Source organism: Asterias amurensis, chromosome 8 (genome assembly GCF_032118995.1).
Source record: "Asterias amurensis chromosome 8, ASM3211899v1".
NCBI lineage: Eukaryota > Metazoa > Echinodermata > Asteroidea > Forcipulatida > Asteriidae > Asterias > Asterias amurensis.
Genome location: NC_092655.1, coordinates 12,603,868 through 12,626,024, shown reverse-complemented (window position 1 = coordinate 12,626,024; position 22,157 = coordinate 12,603,868). Strand labels below are relative to the sequence as shown.

Genomic DNA, 22,157 nt, shown 5'->3' with positions numbered 1-22,157 from the left:
GAAAATTACGGTGTTAAAAATGTATCCATTAGTTAAAGTCTTTTTAAAGTTTTGTAAAATGTATAAAAGATACTGAAACACGCGATATTTTGACAGCCATATTCTTAAAATGAACATAGTGACAGAGGCAGTCATTCACAAATTACGGAGTAACCATAGAGTGACAAAAACAGCGCCCTCTGTTGACAAAACTTGTAGACTTGGCAGGAACCTATTTTAAACTGACATTTTCCTTTTTCAATTATGTCAGAAAATGTGCAGGTCTGTTGACGTAACTTTTAACAACTCGAGATATTTCAATCGAAACAACCGCTAACTAGCCAAAATCTAAGAGCAGAGCATTACTTTAATTAAGATGTAAAAATGATGCTCACCACAAACTGACGACTTCGGTTACAGTTTAAGCTCGAAAAAAAATGTTTGAGTGACTACATAAAAGGCAACTTCATTTGAATACAGCGAATCTATTAATTTTAAAATCGTATGGTTTTGTATTTGGAAAAACAGTTCCAATTAATCAGAAATCGCTTTAAACTTTTAAGGAGCCACAGACTGACTTCATATTTTGTGAAATTTTAAAACAAAACGTCCTTTTGAAAAATAGTATATTTCATCTAAGAAATAACAAATCAACCGTTTTTTGTTGTTTTGTTTTACGGAGGAAACATTGTTTAACTTTCTCTCTTTTGGGTTAAGCGCTACATGGTATTTTAACTTTACAATTCAATGTTGTTGTTTTTTGCTATTGACCCAAATGATTGACAGTTTGTTTACCACCAAAATGGTACCTAGGTATACAGGGTTTTGCTGGAGTTTTTTTGTAAGATAACTTTACAGTCACAGTTTAATTTAGCATTTTCACCTGGTGAATAAATTTGAATCCATTATTCCCCACTCCTTTGGATTTTTCATTGAAAAAAAACTGGTTTTTAAGACAATTTTAGAGCACCAACCACAGCCTGACACAGTTTATGAACCTTACCTCCCTGTCACTCTGTGGTTAAACGAACGAAGTATGCCCTCAATGTTTCTGTTTATGATCATATAGACCCTTACACACTAAAAAGGGTTTTAAAGTAACAAACACACCCGCAGATAATGATTTGTCATTATGTGTCAATGTTTTAAACTTTACTTTTCACCTGTCTTTGAACATGCTGTCTACAACCCATGCCTCTAAATGCATCAAAAGGGGCACATCTCAGTAAATCCGAACCTTTCGACACCGAAATGTTGCCCACCGGGTTAAAATCGTGGCAGGTTTTTCGTTAAAATTATAAACGGAACAGATCAAATTCAATCTATCCCTCACTAACAACCCTGATTGGAAAAAACCTCCCGACGACATTCAGAACTACAACAGCCAGCCGTATAAATCTACAATTAATTATGTCCTGGTGGCGAATGATCACTATACCACACACAGTGGGTATGGGGTCGAGGGGGTCGGGGCGGGGTTGGTTCATTACCGTAAAAATGATCATTTATAGCCAGTTATAATGGAATGATTTTTTAGTTTCTATCTCTTACTCAAAGCATAGAGGAAGGAAAGTAAGATAACACAAGCATTATGTTGCCCCCGGTGTGTCAGTGCATAGAGGAAGTTGTCAGTGTGTGTATAGTTTTAAAATTCTTTACTTTATTGGCAAAATTACAACTGTATTCGTGATTGTAAACAACAAAACCTAATTATCAAATTTATCAGGTACTAAATAAATACAGATTGAATCATACAATAATTATCTGTTTATGTTACTTTGTATACTTTGTATACCGTTAGCCCCCAACAATAATTAAATCAACGGACTGGTCAAGTCTACGAAATCAACACACTGAAAGAAAGAGCCCAGAATCAACACACTGACGTGGTCGGGCATTGTCGCGTTGGGGTGATTGCGCGCCCTTTTGTGACAAATCCAGGAGAGTCTTGAACCAAGACTAGATCACAAGTAGCCCTTGATTTACGAGATGGGTGTGACAGTGGTCTTGTGAATTCCTCAGAGACGGTAGGGCAAATGAGAGAATGTATTCTTGAATGTATGTTGGTGCTAAACCATGAACGGCTTTATAAGGTAATAAATTAAATTTAAATGCTATTCTGTGTCTAACCAGTAACCAGTGTAACTCATTAAACAATGGACTACATCAAGAGTATATTAATAATATTGTGAGTTTATATAGCGCTGTTTCACTCCCGAACGGGTGTCTCAAAGCGCTTCAAATTATTACCCCTGCGTGGTCACTGATGGGCCTTAATTCACTCCTTAAACCATCTCAGCACCCTGGGGAGTATACAGCCTCGTGCAACAAATGCGCTACTCAGCTAAATCAATCACAAGAACCATCTCTGCCCTCACATGTACCCATTTACCCCTGGGTGGAGAGAAGCAATAGTAGTTAAGTGTCTTGCTCAGGGACACAAGTGTCACGACCGGGATTCGTCGAACTCACACTCTGCTGAACAGAATCAGCAGAGCTTGAATTCGGTGCTCTTAACCGCTCGGCCATGACACATAGAGGAATTACATATTATTCTTGCACAAGCATTCTGAACCCTTTGCAGTTTGTTAATCTGTGTGTCAGGCAAACCCCCAAAAAATTGTTACAATAATCTAACCTGCTAGTCACACAAGCATGGATAATTTTTTTCTGTACAGACACGAGTTAAGTATTTACGGATATGACGGATATTGAACAGATAAATGCATTCTTACAAACTTCAGAAATACGCTTATGGTAAAAATCAAACCAAATCGCTAAATTCCTTTCTGAGGTGGCAAAACGACATTGATGCCCTCAATGTGTAGTTTAGACATTTGCTTAGGAGTACCACATATAAAAATTCAGTTTTCTTATCATTTAACAATTATATTCTGTAACAACCAAGTATGGACATGCGTAATACATTGTTTTAATGCAATGACAGAACTGTTTTCATTATTTTGACCGGGTGAAAAAGACATTATACAGTTGAGTGTCATCTGCATAACAATGACAGGAAATTTCAGAGGAGTTCTGTTTAACTTCTTGAAACAATTTACTTGTATAGAAGGAAAACAAAAGGGGTCCCAAACAAGAGCCTTGAGGCACACCCCATTACACAAGAAATTCCTGAGACAAAACATCATCTACGACAATCTTCTGCCTTCTATCTACCACTCAAAAAAGAGTTGAACCATAACACACATTAAAATGTACACAAAAATGGTGGAACAAAAAAAATATATAGGTTACAAAATATTAGGCAACTTTTTCCATATGAACTTTTCCCCTTTTGTCTTGGACATGTTTTTCTTCTTCACCGTTGGTGAAACACTTGAAGAAATCATATTTCATTGGTATTTTATTATTCCTGAATAAATAGTCCAGGGGGTAAGACACAATGAGAATGGTCACAAAGGACACAAGCATGGCCAAGGTCCTAAAAGGGAACAACTGCCCGTAAGTTTCATCGAAGAAGGGGTACTGAATAAGCGGCGGGATCATGAGGGTTGGGTCCCCACCAGCCAGCCGTAGAAACAGCCCAATGATGTAGCCCAGTAGAGAGCCATATGTGTTGCTTTTGGCGAAATACACAACGCAGAAGAGCTGAGGAAAGAGGACCACGTAGACAAAATCCGCGCACAGAACGAAGAGGTCGTAAATAGAGGTGATAAAAAGGCTGAGTGTCGTTGCCAGGGCACCAAACAGAACGATGCTTAGGCGCATTACCCACATCACTTCTGTCTCACTGGCCTGTTGGAGTGAATATAGACACATTATAATTAGCAATGTCAATACTGTATTTTTTTGTATTTTTGTATTTTTTTTGTGGGGCAGATATGTCTCTAAACTGCGTGGTTAATCTTTGGGAACTCACAGTTAGTAAGTAGTAGTCCCAGCCTATTTTCTATACCATCCGCCCGGGTAAAAGTTTAAAAGCGACCAGTTCTTTTCAGAACTGAGAAGTCTCCCTCCCGAACCCCCGAACATCTACTCCGCGGTAGTAGAATAAAGCAAGACAGTTATTTAAAGGAACACGTTGCCTTGGATCGGTCGAGTTGGTCTTTGAAAAGCGTTAGTAACAGTTTGTTATAAAATGCATATGGTTAGAAAGATAATTTAAAAGTAGAATACAATGATCCACACAATTTATGGGAGTCAAAAACTTGACTCCCATAAATGGCCGACCGTGTTGGTCGACGAGGTGAAAGGAAAACCACGCAATTTCGAGTGATACTTGAGTGGGTCATTATATTCTACGTTTAAAATATCTTTCTAAACATATGCATTTCATAACAAACGGTTACTAACGCTTTTCAAAGACCAACTCGACCGATCCAAGGCACTGTGTTCCTTTAAGAACAAACTCTACCTTGCAAGTTGATACACACATGGTGTAACCGCAACCCCCCCCCCCCCAAAAAAAAAAAAAAAAAAAATGTACATTGATACCTCACCATCCATGCAATGCCTCAAATCCTATGTACTAAAATTACTACTGAACAATATTATTCGTATCGCATTCGTATGGGAAGTATGAACTCGGCCACGACACGCCACTCGGGTCTGTCTTAAAAAACGATAAACCTTTTATGTTTGTTTGTTTGTTTGTTTGTTTGTTTGTCTGTTTGTCTGTCTGTCTGTCTGTCTGTCTGTCTGTCTGTCTGTCTGTCTGTCTGTCTGTCTGTCTGTCTGTCTGTCTGTCTGTCTGTCTGTCTGTCTGTCTGTCTGTCTGTCTGTCTGTCTGTCTGTCTGTCTGTCTGTCTGTCTGTCTGTCTGTCTGTTTGTCTGTTTGTCTGTTTGTCTGTTTGTCTGTTTGTCTGTTTGTTTGTTTGTTTGTTTGTTTGTTTGTCTGTTTGTTTGAATGATCTTCCCATCAAGGGAACTCGGCAAACTCCCACAAGGGATGTAAACACCTAGCTGGCAACAGCCAATCTCTCTCATACAAACATTGGTTTAACGTCTATGATTATGAATTAAACAAATAAAGAAATTGTGATTCATTTAAGACGACAATATTTATTCTAGTCATTCGCGGTTAGCTGCGGGATTCAAACCCCCAACTTGTGATTGCAAGTCCTGCAAGTCCTGCAGTCTATTAAACCACTTGACCACAGTGACCCTAAATCATCGTTTACCTTTTGTGATAAAACGTAACCAGGGGCCAATTTCATAGAGCTGCTTAAGCAACAAATTTGCTTAAGCACGAAAATAGCTCGCTCTTTTTACACATGTTACTGGCCAAAATTTCATGCCATATACATTGCTTGTGACTAGTATTTAGCTGTTGTTTACCTAGCATAACAATTGAGTGAAGTATTGGCCGGTAATCTGATTTTACTAAGCAAGGATTTATTTTGCTTAAGCAACATTTTGTGCTTAAGCAGCTCTATGAAATTGGGCCCAGGTGTTTGCAGTTCAAGCTCAAAATTCTAAAAATTTTGTGAAAACCGTAAAGATATTATTCTAAATATGGAGACTTTTCGGTCATCAAAGTTGTATACCTTTGGTCTTAAGATCAATTTGTAGACGTTATGGGAGAACATGGAACTGGTCGAGAGAAGAGAAGAATCTGCCGATGACATAACAGCAGCTGCCACGGCTCCCAGTCCGATAAAAGAAACGATTGGTGGAGTCAAGAACTGGATGACCAATGGCAGTATCAAACTGCTTTGATCGTACGGGTTCATTGTCTCCATATTCAACCCTGTTGCGTTCCAATCTGAAAGAAAGATTTATAAGATATCCATAAAATACCTCAGACAGTTATCTGTTCCTTAGGTGGAGAGTGCGTCACGTGGGGTGCTTAAACGGTTGATAATAACCAGCTGGAGGTGATTATAACCGGTTGTTTTCATATACGTTTAGATGCAGACTACGCGCTAGACCGGGTCCCTAGCTGTCTTTATCCGCAAGGATAAGCTAGACAGGTACCTGCTATCAAGATCAAGTGAGTCCATTGGATACAATGATATTGGATACGATGGGTGCGTTCGTTTAGCTTCCCTTGGTCGACCCCGGTCTGCTACCGGTGCGTTCGAGTATAGCTTTGACGTCATTCCAGGGGCTCACCCGGGTCAGCCCCCCAGTGCCCTACTTGCGGAGTGGACCACTTGGGGGCTGGCCCTAGGTGCATGACGTCACTACGAGAGCGGTGAGTGATCGTTCGTTTTACTTTTGTCAGGGGCTCACCTGAATGAGCACCGCGGGGTAGACTCAGGGAAGCTAATCGAACCATTGGAACGCACCCAATAATGTACACAGTGACATGAGCTTTCCATTATGCCCAAACAGTACAACCCTACCACGTCCGCCATAGAATTTGGCGTATCTCTATGTGAAATTAATTTAGGTAAAAGGTGAATGCACAGGCCGGTTTGGAGGAAGGTCCATGGCGTTATTCACGAGGCTCGAAGAGTGACGTCAGATGATCAGGCTTACTATACGCGCAAGTCTTAGTGCAAGAAGTTTCTCGTTGCGGGCGATGCGGGCGCTGTTGGTGAGTTGGCAGCGCTGTGTGTGGAAGGAAAACGAGAAACGTCTTGCACCACGAATGCATATCTGAAAACTGTCTCAGTCATACAAATGCAACTAACGCACAGAGCTCAAGGCATCGGAAAACGGATAAGTTTTACAAAGTTTCTTATTACTTTATTACGCCTTTTAACCCAAAGGCATTTATGAATGGGAAAGAAAGAGAAGTGACTCGTTCTTAAACTGCCGTTTAACACCTTGCAGGGTCGTGGCCGTGTGGTAAAGGCCCAAGCCGAAGGCGAAGGCCTTTATCGCTCGGCCATGAACCTGCCGGGTTTAAACGGCAGTTGAAGAACTCGTCGTTACTCAGATCACCAGGGCACAATTTCATAGCGCTGCTTAACGGTAAGCACATTTGCGTGCTTACTGTAGCAGAAAAATTTGCTTAAGCCTTATAGCGTATTTCACAGGTTAGCAGAAAAATGTGGCGGCCATATTGCGTTTTTACCGTGGATTTACGTTGTGACGTCATTTATTTTCGTGCGGTATACACCGGAAGGTTAGCATGCATTTTCGTTTGTTTACGGTTAGCAGCGCTATGAAATAGAAATTGCACAGTAAGCACAAATCGGCCGCTAAGCAGCGCTATGAAATTGGGCCCTGGTCTAATGTAAAAACACGCTTAACTTTTGAACCAAATAGTCTAGAAAAACGCTTTAAAAGGTGTCATTTTCAACTTTATTTGGGATTCCAATTGATTTGGTAATACTTGCAAGATCACCAAAACTTAAAATTTTGCATGAAGGTCAAGGCCAAGGTCAAAATTTACCAAAGATTGCAATTTCGTATGTTTACAACATTTTTAGGCCTACCCATTTATGATTTATTTGTCATGTTTAAGTTGCCATTTCCAGCCAAATTAGGGATGCCAATTCATTTGGTAATGCATGTTTTTTACTTTGCCTCCGTTTTGACACTTAAGGAGTCATTATAATTTCTTTTTTCTTAAAGACCCATGGATGGTAAACCTCATAACCACTTTGACTATCAAGGGCCCAATTTGATAGAGCTGCTTAAGGGCCGTTTATATGTGCTTGTACGCACGAGTTTCTTCTTAATAGTGCTACACATGAAAATGCATGCTACCCTTCTGTTGCTTTAATACTGCACAAAAATAATGAAATACCAGTGCAAGTCGATTGCGTACGCGCTAGTTGGTTTAACCTCCTCATCACGTGGAACAAAAATACACCCAAAAAATGCGACGGGAAAAAATGCGACGGAAAAGAAAATGCAACGGAAAAAAATGCGACCGAAACAAAAATGCGACGGGAAAAAAATGCGACGGGAAAAAAAATGCGACGGGAAAAAAAAGCGACGGAAAAAAAAAATGCGACAGAAAAACAAAATGCGACGGAAAAAAAAAATGCGACGTTAAAAAAAAGTGGAATCAAGGTGCCACATATAGAACACCATATTAAGGAGAATGGACGAGAACATGTAGATTCGTGGATGGATAGAATGTACGAGCCAAAGGTGAGGTACATTGAAGACACGAATCGACACTTTAGAGTATATATTCTCCTTGTTTTATTGGACTCCAATATTCGGCCTCGTTGGAAGGGATGGGAAGCCGAAGCGCTATGTTCTATTAACATGACCGTATTTCACTCGCGCTTGCGTGATTATCTGGATACAATTGTGTCTATTTTGAATAAAGACTGGGTTAAAATTGGCAAAAGTTAATACTTTAAGATTGCATGATTCCTTGTTTCACTGCCTTGACGAAAACGGCTTTAAAGGAACACGTTGCCTTGGATCGGTCGAGTTGGTCTATAAAAAGCGTTTGTAACCGTTAAAACTAAAATAAAATGCATATGGGTAGAAAGATGTTTTAAAAGTAGAGCACAATGGTCCACACAAACATGTCTCGAAATTGCACGGTTTTCCTTTTACCTCGTCGACAAACACGGTCGGCCATTTATCGGAGTCAAATTTTTGACTCCCATAAATGGCCGAACGTGTTAGTTCGCAAAGTAAAAGGAAAACCACGCAATTTCGAGGCAAATTTATGTGGATCATTGTATCTACTTTTGAACATCTTTCCAATCGTATGCAATTTATAACAAACGGTTGCAACGCTTTTTATAGACCAACTCGTCCGATCCAAGGCAACGTGTTAATTTAACGGTCAGCATCTTTACCTGTACTTGCACCAACAGCACCGATCAGAACAGAAGGAATGGACATGATGATGCAACCAACGCCTGCCGTGAAGGACATAATTTGAGCCCCTTTAGCAGTCTTAGAAGACAGCACCCGCTGGAAATACACCTGCCATGGAATACCTCCAAAAATCTGCAGTATGGTTTGAGAGGAAACAAGTTTACACCTGCCATTGGAACTACTTTGAAACGTGGAGGTATAATACCTATATTACTTAAAATATTCTACACCTTTGCACTATATAACCCAACTGGCGCGTGCACGCCACAAAATGCCACAGTACACAGGTTCCTCAATGCCAGCCGTACAAGAAGAAACACACGAACCCATACTAGCCTGGAAGGTACGTTGTGGTTCCACGTGCCAGCTGTTTAAACCGAAGAAACCCATGTACCCTTAGAAGGTAGTACTTGGTGGCAGTATGTGGTACCAGGGCCAGCTGTATATACAAAGAAACCCACTGGAAGGTATGGCACTTTATGGTAGTCTGTGTATCATAATGGGAAGATATTTTTAATGAGTCGACCGCCTTTTTGTGACCTTTGTTTCTCAAACTAGTACCTGGACTCCCCGCTATATAATTGCACTACTTACTATGGACTTTTACTTTTACTTGGACTTTATGCAAAACCAGGGTGATCACATGGTTTTTAAACTTACAAGAAGGAGGGCGAAGTCAACCCAAATCCCGGCGAACTTCGGTTCCAAGGTTCCGACCCAACGGTTAGTTGTGGTCAATATTGGTTCCACTGCCTCATTGGTCATTGCAAATGGCACGGCTATCCACTAAAGAGAAATCATGTATTGGTTGTGTAAGAAATCGCATAGACAAGACAGTCCCCACTTAAAGGTCAATCATGAATGATTTTATTTGACCAGTGGATGCTTAACTGTTGGAATCAAATAACTCTTTTTGACTCTTGAATGCTGATTCAAAGTGCATTCATCTTCAAAACGCAAATGAATGAGCCAGGAGTTAAAATGAATGGATTTTTGTTGAAAATGACCGGGAAAACCTATAGCATCCCTTTCTTATCTGCCAAGTTCTTTTCCAAGTTGTTGGTGTGTTTTGTATTTTTTTTTTTTTTTTATTTTAAGTTAAACTGTATCGATTTTAATGCTGGCTTTTTATCAATAATTTTTCCCTTTGATTACGTCTATGTCTCATTCTTTTTGGTTAAGTGCTGGTTGATTGTTTGTTGTTTTGATTGTTTTTAATTCTTGCTCATCACCTATTGTGTGTTTCAGCTGTTTAAACTGTTAGCTCTTTTTAAAGAATTGAACCCCATTGTGGAAACTGTAGACGCAAATTTTCCGATGGTGAAATTCGTGAATGCAAGGGTGGACAAAAACAAATGACCAAATGTAATCGTTGTTTGGGCGGTAACACGTGGTGTAAACTTTGATTCCTTTCGGTAACCAAAAATCAAATTCTTTAAAAACTAGTTACAGTTTCTCACAATGTTTTATACCATCAACCTCTCCCCATTACTCGTTACCAAGATTTTGTGCTAACAATTATTTTGAGTAATAACCAATAGTGTCCACTGCCTTTAAGTCTTAAAGGAACACGTTGCCTTGGATCGGACGAGTTGGTCTATAAAAAGCGTTTGTAACCGTTTTTTTTATAAAATGCATACGGTTGGAAAGATGTTTTAAAAGTAGAATATAATGATCCACACAAGTTTGCCTCGAAATTGCCTGGTTTTCCTTTTACTGTGCGAACTAACACGGTCGGCCATTTATGGGAGTCAAACATTTGACTCCCATAAAGACTCCCATAAATGGCCGACCGTGTTAGTCTACGAGGTAAGAGGAAAACCGTGCAATTTCGAGGCATGTTTGTGTGGATCATTGTATTCTACTTTTACAACATCTTTCTACCCATATGCATTTTATAAAAAACGGTTACAAATGCTTTTCAAAGACCAACTCGACCGATCCAAGGCAACGTGTTCCTTTAAGAAGGACATGACGATGCGTTTACGCACCACAAATTTCTTACCAGGCCGATAAACATGCATAATAGCTGCACGACATCAGTGTATGCTACTGAGTAAAGACCACCGATGAATGTATACACCATAGCAATACAGGCTGAAACAATAACTGATATTGTCCTGTCAAGATCGAGCACCACGCTAACTGTTGATCCTAAAAAATAAAGTACGATATTAGGGAAAATTTTCAACGCTGTGTTCACATGACAAGCCCATCAAAGGAAAGTACAGGCGATGACGCAATCTGACGGAGCATAATTTTCTTTCAACTTTGATGACCGAATGAGACAAAATGTTCACAAATTTTGCTATTTTATGCATTATGAGTTGATAAAAAAGTGAGAATACTTGTCTTTGACAAATTAATACCAAACGTGTACAGTGCCTTTAACGCATGCACGAGAGCTGAACCCATTAAAAACTAGTGTGACATTCTGATATACTACAATAATCACTCGTTTCGTTGGATTTGTCTGGCGATCAGACTGCAGCTTTTCATGACGGTTGGTCGATATCGGGACTGTTATTTAGGTACATATTTCGGGTCTATTTCAAGGCTTCATTCATGTACAAAGCTTGGTCATTTCTAAATTTAGATTCGGGGTTTGCGACACAGAGTTTGTTGTCATAGACAAATCTGTTTTTCAAAGATTCTATCAACATAATGGGAAATTTACACGGGCTGAAGGAGGGTGATTCAAAAGATGGCGCTATTAGACAAAGTGTGCCCAGTGGGTGCTTTCGTTTAGCTTCCCTGGGTCGACCCCGTCGTGTGGCGTTTTTTCTTTCCAGGACGAACGTGTGCAGACAATTACCCACGTTTGTCCTGGAAAAAACCCCGCCACACACTGGGTCAGACCCAGGGCAGCTAAACGAACACACCCACAGTTCGCCATGGGGGGGGGGGGTATCTTTTCTCATACACACCGGCTTCATTTTGGTTTCGGGCAAAGTTTTTCTGGCTGGACTAACATTAACAATGACAAGTTAAATCGAACTATGGGCTCATACTGGGTGAAAAGTACCCTTGGTGGGAAGGAGTGCAATGTCAATTGAAATCGAGTTGTCGTGACATTCCGACTGAACTCTTAACAAACCATTCTGTTTATACAAGGATTTATTTCGTGTTGAAAGAACTCTGGTGAATCCAATATGCGGCGAGGTAAACATGCAGGTTGATTTTTTTATACACAAAGAATATCAGGATTTTACATGCATCATCGTGCCCAGAAATACTATGACTATTATTTCTCAAATTTGTTAACCATCCTTTTCAGAATACATTGACGAATAAGGCAATCTAAATGGGATGTTTGTTGGTGAAAGCATTAAAGACTATTGGACACTATTGGTAATTGTCACAGGCCAGTCTTCTCACTTGGTGTAGCTCAACATAATATGTATCAAATAAGAAACCTGTATACATTTTGGCCCAATTGGTCGTCGAAGTTGCGAGAAAATAATGAAAGAAAAAACACCCTTGTCACACGAAGTCGTGTGTCTTCATTACGCTTGATTTCGAGACCTCACAATCTAATTCTGAGGTCTTGAAATCTAATTGGTGGAAAATTACCTCTTTCTCGAAAACTAGTAAACGTTACTTCAGAGGGAGCCAATTCTCATAGTGTTTTATGCAATAAACAGCTCCCCATTACTAGTTATCAACTGAGGTTTTATGCTATTAATAATTATTTTGAGTTATCGCCAATAGTGTCCACTGCCTTAAAGGCAGTGGACACTATTGGTAATTGTCAAAGACTAGCCTTCACAGTTGGTGTATCTCAACATATTCATAAAATAACAAACCTGTGAAAATTTGAGCTCAATCGGTCATCGAAGTTGCGAGATAATAATGAAAGAAAAATAACCCTTGTCACACGAAGTTGTGTGCATTAAGATGGTTGATTTTGAGACCTCAAGTTCTAAATCTGAGGTCTCGAAATCAAAATAAAAAACTATGGCACTTCAGAGGGAGCCGTTTCTCACAATGTTTTATACCATCATCCTCTCCCCATTACTCGTCACCAAGAAAGGTTTCATGCCAATAATTATTTTGAGTAATTACCGATAGTGTCCACTGCCTTTAAGCAAGATAGCTAAGGTACAAATCTCGACGAAAACAATAGGCGTCTGGGCTTAGAAGCTCTGAAACTTCACCAGCGGTGTAGTGTACTAAATCAAACTTTCACAACTATACAGGATCTTTACCATTTTTGAATCCTTTTTTGTGTGTATGAAAATTGACATGCTTGTTGAAGTGAAGAGTTTCGCTGTGAGACTTTGGAACGCTAGGTGGCAGCAGACTTACAAGGTAAATTTCCATTGTTTACGTAGTTCTGAGCATGCGCACATTACCAAGAACAATGGATTTCACCTTGTAAGTCTGCTGCCACCAAGTGTCCAAAAAGGCTCACATTAAAAGCGATTTTCACGAGCGGGTACTGTAGATTGACCGTACCTAGGGCATTCAAAATGGCCGATGACCAGAAGAGCTCTCCAGAAAGGGCTGGAAGGAACAGAAGGCCCCCCATCCGGGACCCATACTTCAGCTGGAACGGGTCTAGCATGGTGAAGTAGCCTTGTTCCCGCATGGTTTTGGCAAACAACAACCCGCCTGTATGGGCGAAAGGTGTACACATAATTATACATACATAAAACAGAGCATTTGTAAAACGCCTTTTCATCGAGATCAAAGCACAAATAAGTTTTAACACTAACCATTTTTTTTTTTAAGTGCAAAAAGTTACAATTTCTAATGCGTACTGTAAGGTTGTAGAAGTGAATGGGAAAACAATTCTGTTCGAAGATTTTAAAAGTTACCATCGGCCAAAGGTGATTTTGTGTTTATTATTTTACAAGTTTCTTTGACGAACAAACTTCTCGATAATATAAAGTAAACAACTGTAGCTGTGTAGGCAAGAGAGTAAAACTTAATGAAGGGAACTGTTCAACAAAACTACAGATAAGTTTTGGAAAGTGTGACTTTATGATATTGATGATGAGTTTATACTCTACCTAATATGAGGCTCACGGCGAATCCCCATGGCGCTTGAGTCCATATCAAACCTGAACCTGGTGAAAATACGCTATCCGCCGTTCCGTTTATAAAGCCTCCTCCAACCCAAGTAGCTGAAAAAGAAGCAACATTGTTTTACTGCTAGTAGGATAAAACCCAAGTAAGATGAGCTGCTTGGATTTTTCTGCTGCTGATCAATTTTGCACCGAAATATCCTATTATTGAAGGTACACACAATCGCATCAGAAGTTTTTGCAGATACGTCATAACAGGGCCCATTCGGAGCTGCGCAATCTCAGCGGTAACGGAGACGAAAATTTTTAAACTGCGCAGATTGCACTGAGATCATTATTCCGTACCTAAGAAATTCTGGTGTTCTGTAGCTACTGGTTTGTGATCGATACACAAGGCCTGAAGGCCACTTCAAGGTGTGGGCTACAATTCGTCCTTCGGATGGGACGTAAAGCCGTTGGTCCCATGTGTTGTGTAACGCATGTAAAAGAACCCAGTGCACTTGGCTGTGGCTGCTGTATGCGCCGTAGCACACTGTAAATCCTTATAAGGTGCTAACTAATTGGGTCTCAAAATTCATCACTGCAATAACCTATCTTTCTGAAAGTTTGTATATACTCAGCGCCTTGAGTACCTTGTTTGGTGAGACGTGCGCAATATAAGACTTCGTTATTGTTATTAATATTATTATTATATTTTCCAGAGGCCATTGCCACCTACTCCTAGGGCTGAAACAGGGACAGTCCATACGAATGTAGGCTTGGGTATCATCAATTCGAAGCCTGGCCGGTAGAGCAGAAAGCACTTCCTCCCCAATTTTATGTAGCAAGTGTCATGACCGGGATCCGAACCCACACCCTGCTGATCAAACACCAGTGCTTGAATCCGGTGCTCGAACCGCTCGGCCATGAAACCAGATTACAAGTTCATGAATGGAAATAACCGCTCCAGATTTTCGGCAATATCTCAAACACGCTACCTTTTGAAGTGTAATCTTCACATGCAGAACTAACCTGTTAATTTTATGGTATACAACTATATATGAATTAAACAAACACACCAGACATAATTATATACGAACCATGAGAGATCTATAATGGTATATTATGTAATTTTATTTATAATATAGGTTTTCTCGGTCAGATTAAAATGAGCAGCCAATTTCATTTTCATGCGTTCGAATTAAAGCTGTTTTGCCTCTCCAGTTGTTATTGCTGTTCAAATTCAGAATTCGGCCATTCAGTTTCGTTTTGAGTCGAGTCAAATGCCTTTAGCACTCTGTTCAATTTGGCGTATCGTAATTCTTTTTCGTGACACACACGCCTTAAGAAGCGTTCTGTAAATTTGAATGCTGCTTTGATGAATTTGTTAAATTGAATGATTATTTTGATAAATCGAATGACACAACATCACATTTGTCTAATCATATAACGAAATCGAATGACCCTTTTTAGTAGCATTCGATTTCGCGCGAAATAAAATAGCTTGGTGGTTTAATTGGCTGCTCATTTGCCGAAATTGACCGAGCAAACCTATATCTACATTTCAAAAAAGAGTTAGTGGAAGTGGCATCAAACATGTTGAGATCACGTTTGGCCCATATTGCAGCTCAGGACAATAGGCCCTTTTCGAAACCACGTCTTCAGCTTCGGCTTCGGCTTCAGGCTCCGTCCTCTCATGGTCCTTACTTCTAAAGCTTTGACCACCACGTAACGCAAAGCACGCGCAATGTTGTCAAAACAACTGCGGAGCCAGGCTATAGCCTCTGAGCCGAATCCAAAGCCGAAGCCGTGGTTTTCGAAAAGGCACCTGTTATTTGTTGAAAAAACCTGAACCCAACTCGACTCTTCTTCCCCAAATTAGAGAAAAATCCGCAGTTCCTGAACCAGGCCTGGTACGAATTAGATTCCCACAGCACATGAACTTTAAGGTAAAGGTTTATAATAATATGGGTAGTTTTCCAGGGACTGGTCTCACAAAGAGCTCAGAGTGATCTCAACTGCAAATCAATCTTAGGTGGTAAAATTTTATGCCACAATGCAAATCACTTTGGTACTACTGACAATTGATCTTGGTTGCGTTGAATTGTACTGCTTTGGCTTTGTGAAATCAGTCCCAGGTTAGTATCAAAATAAAGCTCATGGTTACGCTTTTGCAACAAATATGTCATAAACTTCAAGATGGCACAAATAATTATGACTCTGCACGGTTCATAATTTTTTTACCGAAAAGAAAAACTTAAGGACCTGGAAATATAATTTGTTTTTTTACAAACATAAGAGTATACGTTAAGTAACAAAAAACATTTTTTTAAGTAATTGTTTGTAACGATTTATATGTTTAAAAATAAATAAAGTTGTTTGGGATTAACTCCGCCTACCCCTTTTGTGACGTCAATCGAGGCAGACTTTGCCTTGATGCGCGTAGCACACATGCAAAGTACATGCAAGTCCAAGTCGTGAGTTTGTACGTTTCGAAAAAGTGTTCTTGCATTTTTCCGGCAATGCCGACAAAGTGAATTGCTACTGGTTGCAGCAAAACAACTAAAGATGGGGTCAGTCTGCATGGCTGGTCAGACTCACAAGAGTAATAGTTCCTAGTGGTCCGGTCCAACGTCTTTTTCAACGCTGTGCAGCATTTTCTCTTCAAATATCGCGCCTCGATTGACGTCACGAACAGCGCCCTCTCGCGTCGGGGCCTGCTCTGAAATTTGTAAATAAGATAAGAACTTAGTTTTTAGAACCTTAGTTTAATGATTATTCACATTCCACTCATCAAAACACATATATTAGTGACAAAAACTTTATTTTGACAAAAAATCACTTCCAGGTGACTTTAATTTTCCCATTGCCTTCACTTGCAATACATTTTTACAGATCAATGCAGGCATCTACAAGGCTTTGATGCTTAGCAACCTAACTCACTTTTGACGTCAATTCAAGAGAAACATGGAATTAGCTGTTTCAAAATTATAAATGACCTCCCATTTTGACCGTGCCAACGGCATAGAAGATTTTTTTTAGGGTCTAATGCGAGTAAGCAAATAATGGGCTACAATGAACCTAAAAATGTCTAGACTTCGAAGTATATAGAATGCATGTGTCGAACAATAACCATTACAATCACTCATGCAATAACTCATTTTGTTGTAACTTCCCACGCATGTTGATTGACAGCTAAACTTTAAAATAAAGTTGTCACCATTTAAATAATCACGCACGGGGGATGATGCCTTTCAAGCCGCTGCTCCCCGGCTTTGGAATTCCCTTCCCCGTAAGATCCGGGAAACCAACACACTGGAACGGTTAAAAAATATGCTCAAAGTTTTGAGTCATAACTCACTTATTTGTTTAAAGCCATTATACACTTTCGGTAAACAGTATTGTCCAAGTCCCACACTTTGTGTATCACAACTTATATATAAAATAACAATCCTGTGGAAATTTAGGCTCAACCGGACGTCGGAGTCGGGAGAAAATAACGGGAAAACCCACTCCTGTTTTCGCGCGTTTCGCCGTGTCATGACATGTGTTTATAACAAATCCGTACTTCTCGCTAACGAGAATTTATATTGTTTTACCGTTTTCTCAAAAAGTAAAGCATTTCATGGACTAATATTTCAAGAGAAGTCTTTCACCATTACCTTCTGTAAACCCTGTAAATTATTTGTAAATCTGTGATTTTTTAATCCGGCCATTTTGTTTTTGCTTGTACTGTTTTTAGTGTATCTTTGTCATTGCATTGTTTGTTTGTATGTAATGTAAAGCGCTCCGATCTTTGTGTGGCGCTATATATTAAATGCTAACATTATTATTATTATTTGAACGTAAACCCTCAAAATCAAAGAGTTCATATTTTTGTGTAGATTATTAAGGAATTAATATTTTAGCAGCGAATAAAATGCGTATACAAAATCTACGGGTTGTTGATGGATTTGGAGAATATTTTAATATTCTTAAAGGCACTGGACACTGTTTGTAATTTGTCAATGACCAGTGAGTCACTTTGCTGTATCTCAACATATGCATAAAATAACAAACCCGTGACAATTTGACGTCAATTGGTCGTCGAAGATGCAAGATAAAAATTACAGAAACAAACACCCTTGTCACACGAAGTTTTGTGCTTTCAGATGCTTGATTTCGGGACGTCCAAATCTAATTCTGAGGTCTCGAAATCAAATTCGTGGAAAATTACTTCTTTCTCTAAAACTACGTCACTTCAGGGGGAGCCGTTTCTCACATCAACCTCTCCCCTTTACTTGGCACCAAGAAAGGTTGAATGCTAATAATTACCACTAGTGTCCACTGCCTGTGACTTCCAGTTGATAAATGTGAAGAATAGTGTCAGAATGGGGGTAACGTTTATGACTTCACCACTTTCCAGTAAATTACCACATGATCTCATTATATGACGGCCAGCAGAACTCCCTACGTACGGTACCAGAGATCAGATGTGAATTAACCGCTCGTGGAACAGGTTTGCGCTTCAGCAATTGTTTTTTTGCTACAGTAAGCACAAAAATTTGCTTACCGTTAAAGGCAGTGGACACTTTTGGTTATTACTCAAAATAGGTATTAGCATAAAGCCTCCCTTGTAGTCAGGGAGCTTATGACCACAAATTAAGTCCCAGAAAATAAATGATAAGAACATGCCACCTAGCTAGATACCTAAATAAGACTCTCAGCAAGAAAAACCATGTTGGCAATCTGTCAGATGTGGCAGAGGGCGGCCATCTTGGATTTAAAAATGGACGCCATTTAAGTTATACTTTTCTTTAACTTTGCCTGTGAATGTCGTGGCTAAAATGACATTAGCCATTAAACTAAAGCCATATAGGGTACAACTGAAGTGTTTCAGATGGCGGCCATCTTGAAGTTCAAAATGGCCGCCTTTTTATTTATTTTTTATTTAAATTTGGTAATGATTTGTAAAATCCTGTTTTTGTGACTAAAGTAACATTCGCAATGACTATAAGGCTATACAAGCTAGCATTAATATTATATATATATTTTTATATAAGACCAAATTAAACAATCATCTGGTTAAGGCGGCCATTTTAAATTTCAAAATTGCCATCAAATGCATTTTTGCCCGTATCATCGTCTATGAGTCTCACAGAAACTTGGTGTTGGTTTCTAAACAAATGTTTGCAGGTTCAAGTAACCCAATGCGAAACAATATATCGGATCATTTGGTTTAAAGACGGTGGACATTATTGGTAATTGTCAAAGACAGGCCTTCACAGTTGGTGTATCTCAACATATGCATAAAATAACTAATCTGTGAAAATTTGAGCTCAATCGGTCATCAAAGTTGCGACATAATAATGAAAGAGAAAAACACCCTTGTCACGAAGTTGTGTGCGTTTAGATGGTTGATTTCGAGACCTCAAGTTTTAAATCTGAGGTCTCGAAATCAAATTTGTGGAAAATTGTGTAGATTGTTAAGGAATTAATATTTTAGGCCCGGTTTGGATCGAAAGCTAAGGCCATCTATTTATATATTAATTGGTTTTTTTAGCCACCATATTGCTTCTAAATTGCTAACTTTGATCGGCTATCTCTGCTTTTTGGATACCTTCCCATTATCTCTGGCTCAACTTTTTTTCTATAAATGGACATGTTCTTGTTTGTACTTGTTTGTGCCTCCAACGAATGTCCGGTGTGGCGGTTTCAGTCTTCCGCCGTGTTCAGTTTTCCGGGTGACGTAGTCGGACATATCTTCACGTTGTTCGAACGGTTTTAGCTTTCCGGCGTGTTCAGTTTTCCGGGTGACCTGTCAGATACCGCCGCGGGTACCCTGGCGAGTACTGTAGTTCTCGCAGCAGTGACCCCAAATTGTTTATATTAAGATTCTTTTCTGTGTAGTCACATAATCTCTTGCCCCACTCTTTACATGTATTCATGGGTACAACTTTTGGCAGGTCACACTCTGCTTGCATATAAAACAACTCATAGGATCCACGCGTTTGCCGCTAGTTGTACTCGACTCGTGGACGCCGCCATGACAGCTACCGGAGGGTAATGGACGACTCAATACGGCACTAAAAATGGACTACTTTCGCTTGCTGTGCGCAGGCATCGCATGACGTAATGCTACCGTATTTGGTCATTCGGAAAACTGAACACAGCGGAAAGTTGAAACCGCCACACCGGTTCGGATCGAAAGCTAAGACCACCATCCTACCCACCATTTTGTACAAACATAATATACAAATGTGCGGTATATGAACATTTTTTATTAAAACTTTGCTCAGTTGTAATTTTTCACGGTCAGGTTTTTGTATATTGCTTGAATGCACGAGAAAGCACGATTGTGTTCAAACATCACTTTTTGACAGAATATCTTGCCTTAAGACAGAAGAAACATTCCGTCTCGATGAAAGGTGATTCTGGACCCTTGCAATTCCAGAGCAATGTCTTACCAACTAGACTACCGAAGTTGCCCGGTAGCTAGATATCAATTGGAACATTTCAAGATGGCTGCACCGTGATAAAGGTTAACACTATACCAAAAGCTGTATATTGTAGACTTCTTACCAACCGTAAGAACTTTCTATTTATTATTGGCCTTAAAGAAAACATAGAAAAACAATGGAACTGGGAAAAACCACTTAGACATACCTGTCGTTGTGAAGATGCCCACAAATACGCCAATGTTTCTACCAGCCAGCATGGTCTCCTCTGGATCCGTAGATCCCCTGCTCTTACGGGCGGCCCATAGTCCCACACCCAGAATCAACAAGTAGAAGACGATGATTCCCGCCACGCCTCCCCAATTGACGGCCATTTTGTCTTACTGACAGCTGTAGAGAATAAACCTCCTCTGGAGTGGATGACGCGTATCGGTAATATTAGACCCTTGCCACAACCACAACGTCCTAAATCATTTACAAGTCAAAATGTAATGTTGAGGCTGCATGATATCTGTACACCCACCGGTAGACCGGCCCGCGCCCCAGTGCTTGCTCAGCCGAACCTATGGTGTAGGCCTACGGATATGGCAAGCCATATGCCCAATAATTCTATAAACAGTGTTTATCGCCGATAAACTAAGTTTATATCGCCGATAAACACTGTTTATCTAATTATTGGGCATCTGGCGTCTTTGGCAAGCCATATGCCCAATAATTTGATAAACACTGTTTATCACCGACAAACACTGTTTATCGCCGATAAACACTGTTTTTCGACCGATAAACACTGTTTTTCGAGATAAACATTGTTTATCAACTGATAAACACTGTTTATCGAAAAAACACAGTTTTTCGAGGTGATAAACAGAGTTTTTCGATAAACAATGTTTATAGACTGATAAACAATGTTTATCGACTGATAAACACTGTTTATCGAAAAACTATGTTTATCGACTGATAAACACATTTTTCTGCCGACGCCAGATGCCCAATAATTCGATAAACAGTGTTTATCAAGTGAAACCTTGTTTATCAAGTGATAAACACGGTTTATCGAAAAACAGTGTTTATCGGTCGATAAACACAGTTTCACGCCGATGCCAGATGCCCAATAATTTAAGAACATGGTTTATCGAAAAACAGTGTTTATCGGTCGATAAACACAGTTTCACGCTTACGCCAGATGCCCAATAATTCGATAAACACTGTTTATCAGTTGATATCGAAAAACTCTTATTATCAACTGATAAACACTGTTTATCGAAAAACTATGTTTATCGCCGAAACTGTGTCTATCGAAAAACTCTTCATCAAGTGATAAACAGAGTTTATCGAATTAATGAGCATTTGGCGTTAACTGTGTTTATCGAAAAACCTTGTTTATCAAGTTATAAACTTTGTTTATCGAAAAACTGTGTTTATCGACCCAATAAACACTGTTTTAATAATAAATCACTTCGAAAAACTCTGTTTATCGCTTGACAAACACAGTTTTTCGATAAACGGTGTTTATCAGTTGATAAACACTGTTTATCTCGATAAACACTGTTTATCTCGGTAAACTCTGTTTATCGGCCAAAAACAGTGTTTATCGAGATAAACAAAGTTTAACAAGTGATAAACAGAGTTTTTCTCGAAAAACAATGTTTATCGGTCGATAAACAGTGTTTATTGGCGATAAACTTAGTTTATCGGTGATAAACACTGTTTATCGAATTATTGGGCATATGGCTTGCCATATTCGGAACGCCAAAAGACTGACATTTTATTGGGGACAATGATGGATTAAACGTGCTTTTTGTCAGACCAACAAAGGCGACAACAAGTGCTCTCTCTATTTGACTGATTTAGAATTCATAGAATGGACCCTTCCCATGAAATAGAAGAGAATTTAGAATTCATAGAATGGACCCTTCCCATGAAATATGAAATATGCTTCCCATGAAATAATGCTTATCACATTCACGCATGGGTACATACCCTGTTGGTTGGCAAAAGGGAACTAGTTTGTCAGTTTCCAATACCGAGG

The 22,157-nt window shown here is 39.5% G+C and overlaps 1 protein-coding gene across 1 annotated transcript; it reads right to left on the bottom strand.

Annotated features, from left to right (window-relative positions):
* Positions 1 to 975: 975 nt before the first annotated feature.
* LOC139940592 (high-affinity choline transporter 1-like) lies at positions 976 to 20,582 on the bottom strand. Its single transcript, XM_071936924.1, has 8 exons — positions 20,337 to 20,582; positions 13,698 to 13,811; positions 13,141 to 13,296; positions 10,688 to 10,836; positions 9,343 to 9,468; positions 8,661 to 8,814; positions 5,487 to 5,704; positions 976 to 3,735 (listed from the first exon to the last, which is right to left on the bottom strand). The coding sequence occupies exons 1-8, from the start codon at positions 20,500 to 20,502 to the stop codon at positions 3,241 to 3,243; spliced, it is 1,578 nt and encodes a 525-aa protein (XP_071793025.1). The 5' UTR covers positions 20,503 to 20,582; the 3' UTR covers positions 976 to 3,240.
* Between the last annotated feature and the right edge of the window lie 1,575 nt (positions 20,583 to 22,157).